This window comes from Carcharodon carcharias, chromosome 9, assembly GCF_017639515.1.
Source record: "Carcharodon carcharias isolate sCarCar2 chromosome 9, sCarCar2.pri, whole genome shotgun sequence".
In the NCBI taxonomy this organism is placed as follows: Eukaryota; Metazoa; Chordata; class Chondrichthyes; order Lamniformes; family Lamnidae; genus Carcharodon; species Carcharodon carcharias.
In genome coordinates, this window is record NC_054475.1 from 47,985,115 (window position 1) to 48,006,614 (window position 21,500).

Genomic DNA, 21,500 nt, shown 5'->3' on the forward strand with positions numbered 1-21,500 from the left:
TCATTAAAGCATCTTTTAATTACATATTTTACAAAGGTGACAATGATGGATTTTGATCTAACTTTCTTTCTTTACTTTTGCTTTCAAGAAAAAGATTTTTTAAAATGCTATAGTGTTCCATTTATTACTAATTTAAGTTTTTAACATTTATTCTCTGGGTTTTAGTGTCACTGGCAAGGCCAGCATTTTTGCTCAGCCCTAATTACCCTTCAGAAAGTGGTGGTGGGCCTTCTTCTTGAACCATGGCAGCAGCTTTTGTTTACGACTGAGTATCTTGTCGGAGTCAACCACATTGGTGTGGGTCTGGAGGCACATGTAGCCCTGACTGGGTAAGGGTGGCAGAAAACCTTTCCCAAAGAACATGAGTGAATCAGTTGGGTCCCATAAGTTACATAAGAAATAGGAGCAGAAGTAGGTCATTTGGCCCTCTGAGCCTGTTCCACCATTCCACACAATCATGGTTGATCTTCTGCCTCAACTCCACCTTCCCTCCCCATATCCCTTAACAGTCACTTTTACTGATATTAGCCTTTTATTTCCAGTTATTTTTTTAAAAACTGGATTAAAATTCTCAAACTGTCATGCGGAACTTGAGTTTTTGTTCTCTGGATGATCAGCCCAGTAACATAACATTGTCGTGTCCCAATTCTATTGAAGAAGAGCAGAAAATTGGATAGATAACATCAACAATAATCTTCACAAGCCTTGGTTCAAGTCTGTAATTGTATTGAGATCTTACTGTCAATACTGAGCTGTGAGGTTCAAAGCTGATGATTGACATCTGAAGTGATGGAACAAATTGGCATTATAATCCTGTCCTCTGGGTGTAAATTTAAACATAAGTAAACTCTGGTACTCTGCCACATATACTAGCTCCCACATCTCATACTTTTCTCTGGAAAAGCACGCTGCCTGTTGGAGCTGCTTGCTCAAAATATTTTAGATGCAGGCCCAAGGTTTTGGGCCAGTCTCAGGACTTTCTGTCTAGTTCTCTCAGGACTTGCATCAGACTAATCTTGGCTCCACTTTCAAGGAGCCAACATAACTCAGTCAGAAAATCCTGCCCAAAATGTTTCTGAAACCTGTTAGGCTTTGGAATATGATTGATAAATTGGAAAGGTCTGGGTCAGATAGACAGGGAAAAGGACAGGGTGTCTTTATTTTGACTTGTACTGACTGATAACTCCTGCACCTTGCTTAAAAATTAGCAGTAATTGGGGCTCTGGTGAATTGATTAGCTGGACATCTCGAGTGTCAGAACGTTTAACATAGGGAATGATCATGACCTGGAACTCACTGCCCACGAGGGTGGTAGAAGTGGAAATTATCAATGATTTCAAAAGAAAATTAATTCACACTTGGGGAAAATAAATTTAGGGCTATACAGATAGAGAGGTGGAATGGGGCTGACAGGATTGCTTGACATTCCCACTGACTCCGAGTTCCCCACCAGCCACTTCACATTTGAATGAGTATTAAGTGGCTGCAGGCAGGACGTCAGCCTCTCACTCAGGAGAAAGCCCCACGTTTAAGAGCTGCTGGCCAATCAGATTGGCTGGCAGCTCTCCAATCCCTGCAGCAACAGCGCTGCATTGGACAGAAGAGGAAATGCAGGAAGACATCGGAGACTAATCTGGGCAATGGAGGCCCAGAGAAGTTCAAGGGGTCCCAGGGCAGGGAGGGTAGGGAAGGCCTGGAGGGGACATGATTGGGGTCTTGGGGGAGAGGCCTGTGGGGGAGGGATGTCTGGAGGCCAACAAGGCCTTCAGGGGGCAGCACTTGACTTCAGAAGGGGACTTCTGTTGGAAGCACCCACCCCCACACTTCCCGCCTGAGGTGTAACTTTTCTTTCTTGGCTTCCTCAACAGAGCTTAAATCGTCCCACCAGCCTAAAAATTGAGGCTGGGCAGGAAATGGCCCTTAGGTGAACCGGAAGGAATCCCATCCCTTCAATTTCACGTTCCCCCAACAGCGAAAAACCCGCTGGTGGGAGAGGATAAAATTCTGGCCATAGTGTAAAAAGAACTTCTCCTCATCTCCCCTCTGCTTCTTTTGCCAATTATCTTAAATCTGTGTCCTCTGGTTTAACAAACCCTCCTGCCAGCGGAAACAGTTTCTCCCTATCTTATTACAAGCCATCCCCAGGTGAGGTTCCCCAAAATTGTTGATCCAGGTGAGACCCCTCATTTTGTCACTGTCTGACTGGACATCCCCAAATTGTTATGCCCCAGGTAAGGAGGGGTGAACTGGCTCCCTGTCTTTATTCAGCTCCTCCCTTCTGTTGGTTGCAACAAGATTTAATCTAAAGAGAATCCCTTTCACGGACACCTTTTTCCCCAGACCCAATCGTTCTGGTTTTGAAGGAGCCAATTTGATCAGACTTTCTTGAGTTAAAGGTAAGAGTAAGTTTATTAATTAATAAAGGCAAGAAAAGATAAAACACATGCATATATGGTCTTCCAGGTTAAAAGCAAGAATTTAACTTGAAGTGAGTGAATATATATATACGTATATATTAAATAAGGTATACGAACAGTCCTTGACTTGTGGGGTGTAGGTGATCGAGCATTGTGGCTGTTGCAATTCGAGATTCCAGCAGAAATTACTCTGATAGACGAATAGTCGGTTTCGAGGTTCCAGTAGAGTTGACTCCGGTGGATGAATAGTCAGTTTCAAGGTTCTGGTAGTGTTAAATTCGGTAGAGAAGGAGAGAGATTGAGATACCTGCAAAATGGTGATTTGCTGGGGTAGTATGTGTAGCTGTTACTTCGGAGTCAAACTACCAGCACTTGCCCTCTCTCAGAATATTCACCAACAGACAGACGCTTGGGCAGCTTTTCAACTCACTTTTAACCCCTCCTTTGTATATTCCAAGTGGGAAGTGAATTCACAAATCTGTCTGGGCATTGCTCACAGTATTTCTTGATGAGATGACGCTCATCTCCCATTATGTCCCATTGTTTCTAATGGAGGGAGCAATTAGTTCCTGGATATCTTTAGAAGTACCTTGTCTGGCAATAGCGCGGGGTTCCATTACACCCTGCAGCATTCCAGCCAGTGGCTTGTGTGTATTTTTTAAAACTCCAGTCTTATTTTTAAAGCCCAGTATTTCTGGATGCAATTTGGTGGTTTTTCCTTCATTATCATGAAAATCTGCTCTATCAAAAACCTTCATGATTTTGTATACCTCTATTCAACCTCTCCATAACCTTCTCTGCTCTATGGAGCACAATCCGAGCTTCAGTAGGGCTGTTTGTGAAAATTTACATTTCCCCCCGGTTCCCACTTGGACTTAATTTAATTGTGTAAGTTACCAGGCTCTGGGCGGGCTCTAATTGTGTGTTAACTGTGCCAATGTCATATGACTACTAACGTTTGAAGGGCATTAATCTACTTGCCATTTGAAAAACAAACAAGACAGATCTGATAAATGGGACATGCCTAGATCATCAAAACCCCATTCTTCTCTTTACAAACGATAAATGACCAAGAGCACTTTCTGTTGTTGTTTTCAAACAAATACTCTTTAGGTTTTAGTAATAATGAACCAGGGGCAGAATTTTACATGTGGCGTGCGGGGGAAGAATGTAAAATGATGCGCGATGACATTGGCTGTGCATCCTGGCTTCATCGCGATGTCTCACGATATTTCGTTTGGCGGGCGTGCGCCAGAGTCAGCTGCGCACCCACAGATAATTGAAAGGCCTACTAGGGCCGTTAACCAGGTAATTGACCTTAACTTTACGCTGCCTGTTCAACCTTATGGTTGGCAGACAGGCGAAAAGGCCAAGCAGCCTTCACGTTTTTTAGGAAACCTCAACCAGGAGCGGGATGAGGTTTCCTAAAGCTTTCACCAGTTAAATAAAAAGTTTCTTTGAAGAATAAAAGCATGACCCATCTCATGTGACACAGGCACATGAGGGGATATGTTTAATTAAATTTTTAACGTTTTCATTTATTATTTTGAAACGTGCTTCAGTCTCCCTGAGGCAGCTCCGTGTCTCAGGGAGATGCGTGCGAAAGAGCGCTGGGCTCAACTCTCCCTCCTCCCCCCCGCCCGCACAGGTATCGCTCAGCGCTACCGCTCACCATCCACACTGGGCGGGCCTTAATTGGCTCGCCCGCGTGAAATCGCGGTGCTGAGCTGATCACGGGCGGTGGTTGGCTCTGCCCTTGCCCGCTGCCACCGAGACCCCCCCAACCAATGAAGATTCCTGGCCCATGGTTTTCTGAATTTCCGTCATTTGAGCTGCAATAAGAGCACACCCATAACAACAACTGACAAAAACTGATAGTTAAATGTTTAATAAATGTGGTTTTCAACAAATGATATGATGCAAGTTCAATTTAAATATATTCCAGATCCCTTCATTCTTTGCAGTACCTTAAAGTATATTTTTCATGAAGAAAGCTGTTTGGCAAAACCTTCTATTGTCGAGTGGCAAATATAGGAACTGAAGACATAAATTGAATGGATGGCTATCTCTTCGTGATGCACACGTCAGCTGCCTTGATGGGAGTGATTCTTTTGGTTCTTCATTCACTTAAAGAAAAAGTATTTTGATAAACATTTTCAAATGAGTCACTGTTCTTTAAAGATCACAGCAGTTCTAAACGACTTGCTGCGATAGAAAAAATAGCCATTTTATTGCTTTTTATGGTTGCTTACTAAAGTTCACCATGCCATAGTTAATAGTTCAGTGAGTTATGAGCATATGACTATTATAGGTATAAATGGAGAAGGAAGCCTGCTATCAGGACCCTGAACCAAGTGGTTGGAGAGAATTATGTTTAGCTTGAAATATTTGCTTGTTCTTTTTATTATTGTTTGAAACAGAGCTTGATGACGATCTCATCAAGGGAAGAGCCTTAAAGAAGAAATCCTCTGAGAGAGAGTTCTCAGCCAGAGAGAAGTACTCCTACCTGAGAACTGTTACTGTTACAGTGTAAGGGAACTGCATGCCTATAGTCACTGCACCATAAAAGTACAGTAGTTTTGGAAAAGGCTGTGACCCATTCTAGAGACCCCAACCGAAAGTGCTCCCCCTAGTATTGCAGGACATGCAAAGACAGCTGGGGTGAACCTCCCTGCAGTTGTTGGGATCTTTAACATCTACTTGAGAGGCAAGACAGGGCCTTGGTTTAGTGTGTCATCTGAAAGACAACACCTCTGACAGTGTAGCACCCTGATACTACAGCACAGGTGTGTTAGCTCAAGGCTCTGGAGTGGCCTACTTATAAGGGAGAATTTTCCCTCTGGCGATGGGGGGGGTAGAGTTGGGCGGGAGCGGGTGGGAGCGGGCACGATCCTGATTGGCGCCCCCGATCGGGTCTGCGCCACCATTTTACATGGGCGGGCCAATTAAGGCCCGCCCAGCGTGACATGTGCCCGGAAGTGCTGTGCACTCCCTGTGCGGGCAGGGGAAGGATTCCCTGAGTCAGGTGCCTCAGAGAGGTTAATTTAAGGTTTAACAATTTTAGTAAAGAAAAGAAAATATATTAAGACATGTCCCGTCATGTGACAGTGTCACTTAAGCTGGGACATGGCAAGGAACGTTAATGAGAAAATTTATTTATTTTATAAACCCTTCATGAAACCTCATCCTGCCCGTGGATGAAGTTTCATGACAATTGCGAAGGCCGCCTGGGCTCTTTGCCTGCTGCCAACCTTAAGGTTGGATGGGAAGCTCAGTTTATTACTTTAATTGATATTTAAGTGGCCTTAGTAGGCCTTTGACAGTTCAGCGGGCGTGCAGCCGAGTCGGCTGCGTGCCTGCCGAACGGAAAATCTAAACGACACGCGGTGGTGTCAGGACGCATGCTCGACATTCACCCCGCGTCATTTTAAGCCTTGGTGAGTAGGCCCTGCCCCTGCTCGCCAAGCCGAAAATTCTGGTCATAAGCTTCTAACTTCAGAGCCAAGAGTGCTCCTAACCTAACCACAGTTGACACCTAAAAAATCAACTAATTTTTCTCTTCCATATGATGACCAGCCTATGATGTGCATTTATAAAAACAAAAAAACTGCGAATGCTGGAAATCCAAAACAAAAACAGAATTACCTGGAAAAACTCAGCAGGTCTGACAGCATCAGCGGAGAAGAAAAGAGTTGACGTTTCGAGTCCTCCAGTTCGGTCGAAGGGTCATGAGGAAACTTGGATTCACTCAGTTCGGTCGAAGGGTCATGAGGAAACCGACTAGGCACTTTACAGCCTTCCGGACTGAATATTGAATTCAACAACTTTAGGTCTTGAGCTCCCTCCTCCATCCCCACCCTCTTTCTGTTTCTTCCCCCTTCCTTTTGTTTTTTCCAATAAATTATATAGATTTTTCTTTTCCCACCTATTTCCATTATTTTTAAATATTTCTAAATCTTTTATGCTCCCCCCACCCCCACTAGAGCTGTACCTTGAGTGCCCTACCATCCATTCTTAATTAGCACATTCGTTTAGATAATATCACCAACTTTAACACCTATGTGTTCTTTTGTTCTGTTGTCTGTGACATCTTTTGATGATCTACTTCTATCACTGCTTGTTTGTCCCTACAACCACACCAATCCCCTCCACTTCTCCCCCCCCCCCCACACACACCTTAAACCAGCTTATATTTTACCCCTTTCTTAGATTCACTCAGTTCGGTCGAAGGGTCATGAGGACTCGAAACGTCAACTCTTTTCTTCTCCGCCGATGCTGCCAGACCTGCTGAGTTTTCCAGGTAATTCTGTTTTTGTTTTATGATGTGCATTTGCTGTAGTTTGGTATTTTTGTTATTATTTTGTTTGGAAGAGTTACACACGAGTCACAAAACAACACAGATCAAAGGTTTGTTTTGAACCGCAGCATAATCACCCTGTTTGCTTCTTTTAAACAATTAACCAACATATCTCATAATGAAATAACTTCACAAATATTTTAGAATCTTGGACTGAAGAACTTTGTCAGCAAGCATGAATTATTTTGGAGTTTTCTGGTAAGGGAGGGCTGAGTGCTTACTTTGACATTTGCAGTGTGGACAAGCAAACAGCCAGGCTGCACAGAACAAGCATTTAAAAACATTTGGGAAGTTCCACTTTTGTTGTTTATCCAGTTGGTAATGGCTGTAGCGTATAAGGATACTTCACAAAATGAGTGCTGCAGGTTACTAGATTTCAGTGTAACATATTGGTAGTGACCCACTCCCGAGACTGGAGCACACAGTACTGAGGGAGTGCTGCAGTGTGGGATGAGACATTAATCTGAGGCACCATCTGTCCTCTCAGGTGGATGTGAAAGATCTGTTGGCAGTATTTTAAAGATGATCAGGAGAGCTCACCCCAATCAAGCCATTGTTTCCAGGACTGTCACTGACCTCATCTCCTCTGGAGATCTTCCTCCCACAGCTTTCAACCTGATAGTCGCCCAAACTCGGATGGCCCGTTTCTATCACCTACCCAAAATCCACAAACAGAACTGTCCCGGTAGACCGATCGTGTCAGCCTGTTCCTGCCCCATGGAACTCATTTCTCGTTATCTTGACTCCCTTCTCTCTCCCCTTGTCCAGTCCCTTCCCACCTACATCCGTGATTCCTCTGACACCTTACGTCACATCAACAATTTCCAGTTCCCTGGCCCCAATCGCTTCCTCTTTACCATGGACATCCAATCCCTCTACACCTCCATCCCCCATCAGGATGGTCTGAGGGTCCTTAGCTTCTTCTTCGAACAGAGGCCCGAACAATCCCCATCCACCACTACTCTCCTCCGTCTGTCTGAACTTGTTCTCACACTGAACAATTTCTCCTTTAACTCCTCTCACTTCCTCCAAATAAAAGGTGTGGCTATGGGTACCCGCATGGGCCCCAGCTATGCCTGTCTCTTTATGGGGTATGTGGAACATTCCTTGTTCCAGTCCTACTCCGGCCGCCTCCCACAACTCTTTCTCCGGTACATCGATGATTACTTCAGTGCTGCTTCATGCTCTCGTCGGGACTTGGAAAGACTTATTAATTTTGCTTCCAATCTCCATCCCTCCATCATCTTCACAGGGTCCATCTCTGACACTTCCCTTCCCTTCCTTGACCTCTCTGTCTCAATTTTTGGTGATAGACTGTCCACCAATATCCATTACAAGCCTACTGACTCCCACAGCTACCTCGACTACAGCTCCTCACACCCCGCTTCCTGTAAGGACTCCATCCCATTCTCTCAGTTCCTTCACCTCTGCTGCATCTGTTCTGATGATGCTACCTTCAAAAACAGTTCCTCTGACATCCTTCTTCCTTAACTGAGGTTTTCCACCCACGGTCGTTGACAGACCCCTCAACCGTGTCCGGCCCATCTCCTGCGCATCTGCCCTCACGCCTTCTCCTCCCTCCCAGAAACATGATAGGGTCCCCCTTGTCCTCACTTATCACCCCACTAGCCTCCGCATTCAAAAGATCATCCTCCGCCATTTCCGCCAACTCCAGCATGATGCCACCACCAATCACATCTTCCCTTCACCCCCCCGGCGGCATTCCATAGAGATCGTTCCCTCCAGGACACCCTGATCCACTCCTCGATCACCCCCTACTCCTCAACCCCTACCTATGGCACCTCCCCATGCCCATGCAAAAGATGCAACACCTGCCCCTACACTTCCTCTCTCCTCACCGTCCAAGGACCCAAACACTCCTTTCAAGTGAAGCAGCATTTCACTTGCATTTCCCCCAACTTAGTCTACTGCATTCGTTGCTCCCAATGCATTCCCCTCTACATTGGAGAGACCAAACGTAAACTGGGCAACCGCTTTGCAGAACACCTGTGGTCTGTCCGCAAGAAAGGCCCAAATCTCCCTGTCGCTTGCCATTTTAACACTTCACCCTGCTCTCCTGCCCACATGTCTGTCCTTGGCTTGCTGCATTGTTCCAGTGAAGCCCAATGCAAACTGGAGGAACAGCACCTCATCTTCCGACTAGGCACTTTACAGCCTTCCGGACTGAATATTGAATTCAACAAATTTAGATCTTGAGCTCCCTCCTCCATCCCCACCCCCTTTCTGTTTCTTCCCCCTTCCTTTTGTTTTTCCAATAATTTATATAGATTTTTCTTTTCCCACCTATTTCCATTATTTTTAAATCTTGTATGCCCTGCTAGTCTTTCCACCCCACCCCCACTACAGCTGTACCTTGAGTGTCCTGCTATCCATTCTTAATTAGCACATTCGTTTAGATATCACCACCTTCAACGCTTCTTTGTTCCTTTGTCTGTGACATCTTTTGATTATCTGCTCCTATCTCTGCTTGCTTGTCCCTACAACCACACCACCCCCCCAACACTTCTATCCCCAACCCCCGCCCCATCCCCCACCTTAAACCAGCTTGTATTTCACCCCTGTCCTAATATTCACTCAGTTCTGTTGAAGGGTCATGAGGACTCGAAACGCCAACTCTATTCTTCTCCGCTGATGCTGCCAGACCTGCTGAGTTTTTCCAGGTAATTCTGTTTTTGTGCTGAGCTCACCTCAATGTCCTGGGCAATCTTTACCTCTCATTCAGTATCACTAAAAACAGATTATCTGATCATCATCGCATTGGTATTTCTGAGAGCTTGTTGTGCGAAAATAGGATGCCATGTTTCCTACATTACAATAGTGACTACACGCAAAAGTACTTCATTAGCTGTAAATTGCTTTGAGATGTCCTGAGCTTGTGAAAGGTGCCATAGAAATGCAAATCCTTCTTTTCTCTTATTGGGGCACCAAAAGTTGCAGATATTTGTTCACAGAGAACCTGCTTATACAAGGAGCTCTTGAATTTATTCATATCTACCCACAGGGTGTTTTATTATGTTAAAGATGCTACATAAATATAAGTTGTTCTTGTATGAAATCTCAAAACATTTATCAAAATCCTACAGAATAATTTTCTATTTGACAAATAGAATAAGGCTGAGAGTGCTCAGCTTGTTGGCTGTTGTGCATTCACACATCACCAGTTTAATTAATTCCGATCCAAAGCAGAAAGCACAACGCACTGACACAAACTGTGCAGAGTAAATCAGGTATGAAGTTCTCAACTCACTGTCAGTACAGAAAGGACCTAACCTCACCTGTCCAGGAGTGTCACTCTGCTTCATTGATCTGCTGGCTCCTAACATTGGTGGTCAGACTACATTACAGTTCAGATACAGATGTAATAGGATTACAATCTAAGATATTAGAACAGAACAGTCCTAATTAGTAAATTTGAGAGATTCTGAACACAGTGGCGCAGCAGCGTAGATTCACCAGGAAGATAGTGGGGCTTCGGAAATTTAATTTGGACAGGGATTGGCAACCTTAATAACAAGAAGAGCCATTCTTCAAAATTTAGTCAGAAATGTAATAGCTGAAGAGCTGAAATGCTGTTACTCTTGAGTTATCCCTGGTGTCCTGGCCAATATTTATCCCTCAATCAACGCCACAAAAAACAGATTATCTGGTCATGATCACATTGCTCTTCATGGGAGTTTGCTGTGTGCAAATTGGCTGCCACATTTCCTACATTATGGCAGTGGCTACACTTCAAAAAGTACTTCATTGGCTGTAAAATGCTTTGAGACGTCCAATGGTCAAGAAATGCCCCATATACAAGTACACAGGTCCCTAAAGGCAGCAATTCAAGTAGGCAAGGTTGTAAAGAAGGCATATGGAATGCTGTCCTTCATTGGCAGAGGTTTGGATATAAAAGTAAGGATATAATGTTGGAATTGTTTCAAACACTGGTGAGGCTACAACTGGACTATTGTGTGCAGTTTTGGTCACCACATTACAGGAAAGACATAATAGCTCTGGAGAGAGAGTGCAGAGGAGGTTTACAAGAATGTTGCCAGGGTTAGAAAAGTGTAGCAACGAGGACAGATTGGATAGGTTGGAGTTATTTTCCTTAGAACAAAAAAGGCTGAGAGGTGATTGAGGTGTACAAAATTATGAGGGGACTAGATAGAGTGGACAGGATAAAATTGTTTTCCTTGGTGGAGAATTCTAGAACCAGGGGACATAGATTCAAGATAAGTGGCAGAAGGTGTAGGGGGGACACGAGGAAGAACTTTTTACGCAGAGGGTAGTTGGTGTCTGGAATTCGCTGCCCAAGTTGGTGGTAGAGGCAGAAACTCTAAACTTCTTTAAAAAGTACCTGGATCTGCACCTTAAGTGCTATAAGCTGCAGGGCTATGGGCCGGGTGCAGGAAGGTGGGATTAAAAAGGGCACCTGGGTGTCCTTGGGCTGGCACGAACAAGATGGGCTGAATGGCTTCCTTCTGTGCTGTAAATTTTCTATGGTTCTATAGTTCTATAAATGCAAGTTACTGTTTTCTTTTTACTCAAATGCCAGTAATAATGAAAAACAAGAGAGACATTTTGACAACATTTTAAAAGCTTTTACAAAAGAGCTGTTAATTGAATGATACTTTCTCACAAGTAGAATGTTAATAAAAGTTTTAGACAAGAAAGCCTTTTAATTATCATCAAAATGGGCTTGATCCATCAAGGATGGGAGTCACACATGAGCCCTTAATAGGCAGCCTGTGGCTGTGGAGCCACAGCTCTGAATTAGGAGGTCGGGCTGCATAAATTAGGTTTGTATTCCCTTGAGTACTAAAGATTGAAGTGATCTGGCCATGGTGTATAAAATGTTAAAAGAATTTGATGCAGAAATTATTTCCTTTGCTAGCAGAATCAAGAACAAAGAGACATAATGTTAACATTAGAGCAAGCCTGTTAGGAGGGAAATTAGGAAGCAATTTTTCACATTAAGGGTAGTGGAAATCTAGGATTCTCTCCCACCAAGTGAATTGGAGACTCGGGTCAATAGATTTTTCCTAGACGAAGGTATCAAGGGTTATGAAGCTAAGGCAACTAAATGGAGTTGAGGTACAGATCAACCATGATCTTAGTGAATGGAGAACAGGCTTTGGGAATGGCCAACTCCCAACACTAGCACTCAGCACAGAGGCGCTTCTTCCACATGAACCATACGGGGGCAGCAGAGAACAGGGTGACGGTCCATACACCTGTTCACCTGAATTGGAGCAGGTGTAACCTCAACTTGGCTCAGTTTGATAGAAAGCAATACACAGCATCCCGTTGAGTCAGAGTCTCCACACACACAGGCAGCTCAAAAAGCTGTGTGAGTGGGAGCAGGGCGAGTCACGGACTGCTCTGCCAATTGTTAAACCGCAGCATTGAAACCCTTCACTTCTGCAGAGACAATTATTTACCATTTTGCAGCTTTCTGGTTGGGAAATAAATAGAAACAATTGGAAGACACATCCAACTCGAGTTTAATCGCAATCTTATAACTTTTCCCATGATAAAGTCATAATATTTCACACATATCTGAAATTATTACAAAACCTGTTGGCTTGAACTCTCTGGCAATGATTAATGGGAGGGGCCTGGTTTCCCGTCACTGGGTGGGGGGTGGGGGTTGGCCAATTTCCAGGTGTATAATATAATGTATTCTCTCTCTCTTTTATGCAAATCACTCTAGTGGCCATGGCCCTCTCTCAGGTAGGAATTCCCCTAAAGGTGGGGTTGCTGGCTGGAGAGCTCACCTCGTGATTCCAGGCGAATCCTTTATAAACAGAGAAGCCGCAAAAAGCCGAGACAGTCCTGGTAAAAGGCAGGTGTGTGTGTGTGGGTGGATGTGAGAGTTTCCAGTCAGGGTGCAAACAGCTACTGAAAAGCAACCTAAAGTACGGATTACAATTCGAGTTTTTGCTGAACCGGAGTTGGTTCGTAGAGGTAGGTTTTTTTAAATCGAGCAATGTATAAGCAGATTTCGCTGTACGAGTAGAAAACTACAATACCCTCACTCCACTTTAATAAGAAGGTGTTCAAATTCACCCATTTTCAAACTACGAGGCTTGGGTTTTTTTTTTCATGCTGCACCCGCTTTATGCAGATTGGGATCTAGATATTCGCGGTTGCTTCTCTAGATTTTAATATTAAAAATTCCATACCTGCAGGAGTTATTATGGCTTCAACCTATGGGATTGGCAATATTCTGACTGATGTGATGCGCTCTATGTATCAGACTGAAGAAAATCAGCCCCTCTCCACGGGAGTCAAGGAACAGCTTCACATCCCAATGTTACCAACAGACATGCTCGGTAAGAGCGGGGTACCCAACTGAATGGAAGAGGGGAGATTAGGGGGAAATGCAGCTGAAGTATTACGCCTCAGATAAATATCTGTTGTTTTTAAATTGTTAAAGACTGATGTTGAAGTGATTTGGTAGACCGATGTAACCCAGACTATTAATAATCTGAGATTGCTCCTGATCGAATCAGGTTTATGAATGTTCATCACAAGGTGTAATTTAACCAGAGTAACCCAAAGCTGTTACTGTACACCTGCCCCGTTTGGCAACTGTTTCCATGATGAAAATAACCAGTCACCAATTTCAATAAGTTTGTCATTATTATCATGGACAATTTTAACAATTTAACATGGGATCCATTGGGGATTCTTTCTGTTGGTGGTCGTGTTTGTGACTGTGCTCCCAGACAAGATTACCTGGTAATTGCCTCATATGAAATCATTGTTAACCATCTGTTGGCATCCAGTAAATATTCAAAGTGTATATTTGATTTGACTTGGTTGCTGATGTAAATACAAATTGTGCTAATTCATATAGTCATAGTTTGACTTAGGAGAAGAGTTGGGCAATTTTACAAGGTGATACACCTATTGATACTGTGGGCAAATCACCTGGCCACCTTTTTATTGACATGGTTTCTTTTATGTCTAGATTCCACCTCTTGGTTTCAACTTGATCCTCAGTTGTGGAGTAAGCAGCATGTCCTGGAGTGGATCAGTTACCATGTTGAGAAGCACAAGTATGATGCAAACAATATTGACCTGTCCTTCTGTGACATGGATGGGAGCACTCTTCGGGCACTGACAAAGAACCAACTGGTAGCTATCTTTGGTCCTTTGGGGGAAGAGCTCTACAAAAGTCATCAGGATTTAAGTAAAAACAGTAAGTAATGCAGTCATTGTATGACAATCATCAGCTAGGCAGTGTTTCTTTATCCAAGGTGCTGCCTAGTCTCTGCCCTAATGGAATATGCCCAGTGCAAACACTGGAATGTTCAGTCAGAATACATTGGAAGGAAACCATAGAGAGTATCAATTATGAGCATGAGGGGTTACGACTAGTTTTCACTCTTGAATGTGGTGACTAGTGCCAGTGTCAGTTAGCAATAACCTAAGAGAAATGGGGAGCTTGCATTTGATCATTTTTGATCTACAACGACCATAGAGCTAATATCCACTGATTGTGGTATTTGTAAAGAAACTGGAAACAAAAAAAAAATCTGCTTTAGTGAGCCTTTTTGACAGTTAATGAGCAATTCACATGAATATTGTGGCCATCTAAAAGGTCACTGAACTTAAATTGTTCAGTAAGTGTATGGTATCCAATACCTGCAGTAAGCCTGTTATTTTGTTTTCCACTGATACTAGGTTTTGATCTGATGCTGCCTGACGACTTCAGTGACATTTTCTTGCCAAGCATCCTGCCTGAAGACTGTAGCGAGTACAAGTTCCTGGACACTGTAATTAGTAAGTTTTTTTTTAGCAGAATGAGGGCTATGCATTCAGGATCTCACGGGTATTAGTTATCGCATTGAACTTTGAGTTGACCTATATGAGAACCTTTATTCTGGGGCTTTGTGGGGGTGCTAGCAGTTTCCAGAAAGGAGAGACCAAGCCCTTTGGTAATTTGAAGAAAGGGGCATAATGTTTGGTTCTTGAAGGACCAAGGTTCATAATGCAGGAGGAAAGATGAGCTGGCTTAAGGGTTTGGGCTATATGCCCTATTAGTACATGAACAAAATAGCCTGTATTTATGTCTGGAACCCTGCTCTACATGCTGGCTCTTTTTTTAACATTGCTAAAATTAGTGAATAGAGGTGAAATTGACCTATCCTGGAAAGGTGAGGCAAAGCTTGAATTTTAAAAGTCTGAGGGTTGGGAAGATTTGAAGAAGGAGAACTGTAGACATTTTGAAGCTTAAAAGCTGCTAGTTTATAAACTCTCATTTTTGTGTAAAATGTGCTTGGGCATTACAGGCTCAAAACAAATCAATCAAGTCAAATTTCTTGCATACGGATGCAAGAAAGAGCGAGAGTTGTTTAGGAACTTGAGGTACCTTTACAGGTTTCTAGGAAGTGCAAGTGATCACTTATCTCTGGCAATGAAAATGATACTTAGTGTTGTTTAGCACGAATGGAGTTTGAACTCTCTTATCTGCCAACTGCTGTGTCCTTGGTTGAACAAACATGGGAAAGTTTTTAAAAAAAATTTATGGTGATGTTTGTGTTTTAAGGTGGCTTTTTACCTGTCATGGTTTGTGTAAGCATGTTCTACCTTAATAAACTCATTTCTTTTGCTCCTAGCCTGGAATGATTTGGACAATGAAGATGCACCAGATCATTGGAAAACCTTGCCTGATTTCCTACCCAGTGATCCTGGGTATGAGTCTGCACCCACCTCTCCATACAGCATTGATGACTCCAATCCAGGTAAATGAGCTCTTTGTTACAGAATCCCAACACAAGTACATGGCAATCCTAGCCTTCTACAAACAGCAAGTTTAGCAGGTGCATATAGTTGATAGGTGGACTGAGCTCACTAGCTTTTAACTAAAAACTGGACATTGTTTGAAAGTATTTTGGTAGCATAGTAATCTGAGTAGCCAATGAAAAAATCCAGCTAATTTACTGAAGTTCTTTTTAATCTTTTACAGTAAGCTGCCAAAAGCCATTGCTTCCTGTACTGAACTTCTTCTAAATGAATCTATTGTGTAGATCAGCTTGAATCAATATAGGAACTATATGGATTCCACTATTGCATGCTTTTTTTGGAAAAAAACAAAACTTTAGCCTTGACTTGGAGTTACCAGGTATTCATTTCCCTCTGATTTTTGAGGGACTGTGTGCTTGTGCTTATTGTGGTCATTCAGTCCTGGCTTATGGTTCACCAGCAGGTGGTATTTTCAGTGGGTCTATAAATAGGAGGACATCTTGTCCTCCCACCTGTGATGAACACTTCTATGCACAATGTTGACCCATCTACTGGCTTCTACCTTGGCTGCCAGCAAGAGAAGGGTGTACCATTGCGACATTTAGTTAGGTCTTTGCTATTTTGGGGATAGGGAGTGTGAGGCTGAATTCTCAGTCACTTCCACCATGCCTTTTAATATTCATATTATTTCTAACTGGATTTTCTAACAATCTCTTCAGACTCAAGCCAGTTAATTGAAAATTGTTTTTGATAGTTTATTGCACTTCAATTTTAATGCTCTCTTTACTGTTGGTTTTGCTGTCTAACTAAATGAACTTGATTAATGTGCTACATTCTTGGTGTGTTGCAGGTTCCCAAGCTCCCAATTCTCCAGACTCCGGTGGAAGTGAATCCGATTTTGATCCCTCAATAACAAACAGTCAATATGCAACACAAAATGGTAAACATTTCTTCAATTTGCTTTAAGGGGACAAATAGCATCAAGTGCAACAACTTGCACACTTATGTTCACTTTTTCATTCCTGGGGTGGAGGAGAGGGTTGAGGGATTTTCTTCTTATATTTCTTTTATCAATTGATCATTGGAACTGCTTTTCTTTCTAATGTATCATGCTTTCTCAGGTCAGTGTTAGCTGTCCTGGTAATGCCCCATTTAAACACTCTTTGTAGTGTCTTGCATTGGGGTTTGCTCTTAAAATTTTCATTTTTATCAGAGCTACTGTGAATAAGCTTTGTTATCTAATGTCAATGAAGATTAAATTCTGGTTTAACACTGGAGTGGTGTCTTATTTTGCTGAGTTTTACAGATATTGAGAGGAATAGACTTCCATTACCTATTGAGTTAGCCTTGAATCCAGATCCTAGAAGACCTTTGCTAATCTATTTTCCCCATAAATTCTTAATTATATAAATTTCTATTAAAATTGACATCCATTGCTTAAATAGTCTTGATAAAAATGCTCCATTTTTAACAATTTGTGTGTAGTTAATCAAATATCCTTGATAGAACCATTCTTATTAATACCCTTTCTTTCAAGATCAAGAACCATTAATTCTTTCAGTAATTGATCCTTTCAACACTGTATCTGAAACCACTTTCTCAATTCCAATATGTATTTTGTTTGATCAGTAGCCAATCCAGTATTATGTGGATAATTTTTTCACTTTTTTTGTTTAACTGCAGAAGGATTTCCTAAAATTTCAAACTGTGATGCCAACCCTCCCAAACGAGGAAGAGGCAGACCAAGAAAACTTGGCAAAGAAGAGAAGAACTGTGTAGAAACCAAGAAAAGTAAACACTGTAAGTGATTAGTGATGCTGCCAAGGTATTAAAAACCTGCATCATCAAATCGAGGCCTTCAGATGACTATTAGATAATTATTTGGAGGGCTATGGAGAAAAAAAAAAGTGGGACTAATTGAGTTACACTTTCCGAGAGCCAGTACAGACAAGGTAGGCTGAGTGGCCTCCTTGCTGTAACCATTCTATGATTTCATGAAATAAACTTGCCTTTTTAAAAAAAAAAGCTCTAGTCAAAAGGCTGAATAAACATTCTTAATGGAATTTTTCATTAAAATTTTTCTCCAGATGAGAGAAACTCGATTATAGCTCTTTTTTCGACTCATTTCCACCTGTTAGGCTCTATTCTCAAATCTGTTCCCTTAATAGCCCCACAGACTTTTTTAATCACATTGTTCCCTTCATTGTCTCACTCACTATCAAGCTAAACTAGACCAACTGGTTATTCGTGTTTGTGGGATATGGTCGATGGCTATAGTTACAGAGGCTGCACTCGCAATGTCCTTCAAAAGTAATTCTTTGCATGTAGCACTTCATGACATTTAGTTTTGAGGTTCTAACTTTTATGATTTTTGGTTAAGCTGACAGGACTGGGGACTTATACAAAAGCAAAGCATTGCTGGAAATGTGAAATAATTCCAGAAAATGCTGGAAATACTCCAGTCTGGCAGTGTCTGAAGAGAAAAGTGTAGTTAATGTTACAGGTCAATGACCTTTAAAATGTGACTTGAGTTTTATTGGTTGATACTATTTCTAACTTGGAGATGCCATAATATCTTCAGTAACATCAAAACATTTGACTGACCAAGAAGAATTTGTTGATTAATGGTTTGCTAACAACCTATGTCTCTTTTTTTTTTTGTCCATTGGTGACAAGAGTTCAAACTGTTAGATATTCAATCCCTATTCCTAATATCCTGCATGTTGTATAGGCTTCTTTCAGTAGCTGTTTTGATTTCTGTTATGTCTGTATATTTAACCCTTTTTTTTTTGCCTTTAAATTTACCCCTCTCTCTTGTATTTTGCAGCCCCACGTGGAACACACCTCTGGGAATTTATTAGAGATATCCTTCTTCATCCAGAGATCAACAATGGCCTTCTGAAATGGGAAGACCGGTCAGAAGGAATCTTTAAATTTCTAAAATCTGAGGCTGTTGCACAGCTCTGGGGTGAAAAGAAAAAGAACAGCAGCATGACCTATGAAAAACTCAGCCGAGCCATGAGGTGAGCAGATCTTGCAGGAGAGGTTTATGTTTAGATTCATCCCAAGCTCTGGGCACGATTTAGCATTTATTGCCTGTCCTTAGTTTCCCTCTAAGGTGGTGGTGAGTTGCTACATTGAAGCATTGCTGTCTCTGTGCTAAAGGCACTCTTGCAGTGTTGTTGAGTAGAGAGTTCCAGGTTTTTGACTCCGCATGAAATGGTGATTCATATATCTAAGGCTAGCACTGGGTTACTTGGAGGGACTATGGCATCCCGCCTACTGCTTAGACTGGTAGAACATCTGTCTGCCATCTTGGTTGATGAATGCCCCAAGATCTGGGGAGAGGAGAATTTGGCATTGGAGTTCAATCTATATGGATCTAAGTCGAGAGTGATGATTATATGGTATACATTTTAATTATGATCCTTTCAGTTAGACAGATGAATTAAGAACTAGCTAAACATCCTGTTGCTAAGCAACGTCCTTGATAGGAGTACAGAATGGTTAAGAGAGAAATGCAAGGGTATAATCTGCTCTAACTGTTCCCCATTCTCTTGCAGATATTATTACAAGCGTGAAATTCTGGAACGAGTAGATGGGCGGAGGCTGGTCTACAAATTTGGGAAGAACTCCAGCGGTTGGAGAGTTGAAGATGCATGATCAGAATATTTTTTTTCTTCCATTTAAAAATTCACTAACTCTTCAGATATGTTTGCTGGCAAACAAATTCCATCAGTGGGAGTGAGCTAACCCAGGCTGCAATGGATTTAAGACTTGCTCCATTTGGGGATGTGCTCCATGGGCATTTAAGTAGTGAATTTTATGAAGAGATGGATGCATTTTTATTTTTTATTTTTAATTCTCTACATTTATCAGACTCCAGCCTTTCAGGGCCAAAAGTGTGTGTCATAAAGGTGGCACTGGAAATAGTAAGCCTATATTTGGGCCAAAGTAGGTTATTAAACCAATTTTTAAACTGTTATGGATACGCTACAAGCTGTTTCACAAAACCCATGGAGTGCACAACAGGTATTTCAGACTGTGGGCAAATGTGAACAGCTCCAATCTCTGTTCTGTCCAGGTGTTGTTGTTGCTTCAGGAGTACCAATCTGAGCATGTGCCATGGTGTGTACATATGGACAATGTGGCTGTATTGCAGGACTCCGTTCTGTTGCTTATTCATAGAAATGTGTTGCTTACGCATGAGAAGTGTGTTTTGCAGTAAAGTTTATTTTAGAGATTGATAACCTAATGTGTATAAATATATATTGACATTCCTTCATGGCAATTTGAAATGTTGGAAACTTATTCAGCTGGACTGGTGCAATTTCCACAGGAATGTGACTGTACATATGATTTGAAGAGACACGAGGATAAATATTCTCTAAATAGATTGCATAGATTTTGTAAGAAATTTTAAGTCCCTAAACATAATTATGGATCTGTATGTACTTTATTTTCCTATGGAATACATTGATATTTTGCAAATAAAAACAGATTTAAATTCCAAACTTGCCTGAATCGTCAACTGTTTTTCCAAATGACAAGTGGATCATGATGTTTATAGTCTTGGGATTGCACATTCATTTTTCTTGCACTCAAATCAGTCTTTCCATTTGGAAATGGGATTTTGTCAAGTGTCACAAATCAGATGTTTCTTTGGACATTGTTTCATTGTCTCCAAATGCTCCCACTTTGGGAACAGCCCAATTGGGTGAAGAGAACAGTTCTGTAATCTATTCCAATGATGACTTAATCTCTAGCTCATGAGAGCAGTGCATCAGCAGAATCAAGTGTGGACTCTTGTCAAGCTGAGTGTGGTGCCTTACTTAGTGCTTTTGTCATAAGGAGACCTATTCCTTCAGTTTATATATTAATACAGCTGGATCATAATATGATCCAAGCATTTTATAATGAGTAGCTTTTTATTGGATAACTTTATTCAAATGAAGCTAGTTTGAAAAGCCTGTGTCCAATAGCTAAAGGGAGTTTAAAGCAAATATTAAAGGAAGATTGGAAGTGGGCGGGCGGGCGAATATGCGTTCTAGTAATTACAGGGTAACAATGTTGGCAATGAATCAAAAGCAACAACTCAGTTGAGGTCATGCACCATAATAGCGAAGTGGAGTGAGTTATGACTACCAGTAGAGTTAAGCTAACTGAGGTGGGTGATGTCAAATTTCATATCAATTTTGAGCTTACTTATAACACAAGATAGGAACATAGAGACAAACTGATGTATGTGAAAGAATACAAGGACAATAAGTAATGTGATTCCACTTGGGTACAATAGGTGCACCAGATTTCTCATCTGGTAATAACATGCACACACACATTACTATAGAGACTAATGAATACTTGTGAGAGATTGCTAGGTAAAAATCTCCTCAAGGGGTTCAGGTAATATAAACCAGGAGAAAGAAGCATAAATGGTTTATAACTGTCACCTAAACTCTTGAATGCTATTAACCCTTAGATTGCCAGCAAATCTAGGCAGATTCCCAATTCCCTGGTATTTGATGCTGAAACAAACACCAACATCATAGCATAATAAAGCCACTAAGATGTCAGCAGTAGCTTTGTTAGTGTAAGATTTCTTCTTGAGTTCTCTACCTGAGGGCAGGTCTGACTCACAGTGCCATTGCCTCCATCATGAGTAGGGCAAGGAGGCAGGTATGGGATCTGGAACAGGGATTGACCCCAGTGCTTTTGGCGCGATTCTGATCCACTCTGGCTTTTCATCCAACTGAGCCAACTGGTTCCTGAGTTGCTATGGCAACTAAATTTTTACATGTAGTCCTGGAGCTATGGATAGTGAATGTAGAGTCTCCAATTTCTTTCCATCACATAGCTGACCAGGAATCTCTCCCACTCTTACCACCTGCCATGTTGGAAGGATTTATAGGTTGATACTCAACCCATTTGGCCATGTTATGGACGTACCTTCCTTGGCCATCGAGACCTGA

At 42.0% G+C, this 21,500-nt stretch overlaps 1 protein-coding gene across 1 annotated transcript; it reads left to right on the top strand.

Annotated features, from left to right (window-relative positions):
• The first annotated feature begins 12,587 nt into the window (after positions 1-12,587).
• On the top strand, positions 12,588-20,045 carry elf3 (E74-like factor 3 (ets domain transcription factor, epithelial-specific)). Its single transcript, XM_041196028.1, has 9 exons — positions 12,588-12,744; positions 12,969-13,112; positions 13,754-13,984; positions 14,470-14,568; positions 15,405-15,530; positions 16,382-16,471; positions 17,215-17,331; positions 18,359-18,554; positions 19,095-20,045. The coding sequence occupies exons 2-9, from the start codon at positions 12,977-12,979 to the stop codon at positions 19,192-19,194; spliced, it is 1,095 nt and encodes a 364-aa protein (XP_041051962.1). The 5' UTR covers positions 12,588-12,744; positions 12,969-12,976; the 3' UTR covers positions 19,195-20,045.
• Positions 20,046-21,500: the final 1,455 nt, after the last annotated feature.

What these genes read in the sequence shown, in the direction of transcription:
- elf3 (XM_041196028.1), top strand. Translation starts at nt 12,977, where the DNA reads ATGGCTTCAACCTATGGGATTGGCAATATTCTGACTGATGTGATGCGC. An exon ending in GTTCCTGGACACTGTAATTA is followed by an intron (nt 14,569 to 15,404) that starts GTAAGTTTTTTT and finishes TTTTGCTCCTAG; the next exon opens with CCTGGAATGATTTGGACAAT. An exon ending in AAACTCAGCCGAGCCATGAG is followed by an intron (nt 18,555 to 19,094) that starts GTGAGCAGATCT and finishes ATTCTCTTGCAG; the next exon opens with ATATTATTACAAGCGTGAAA.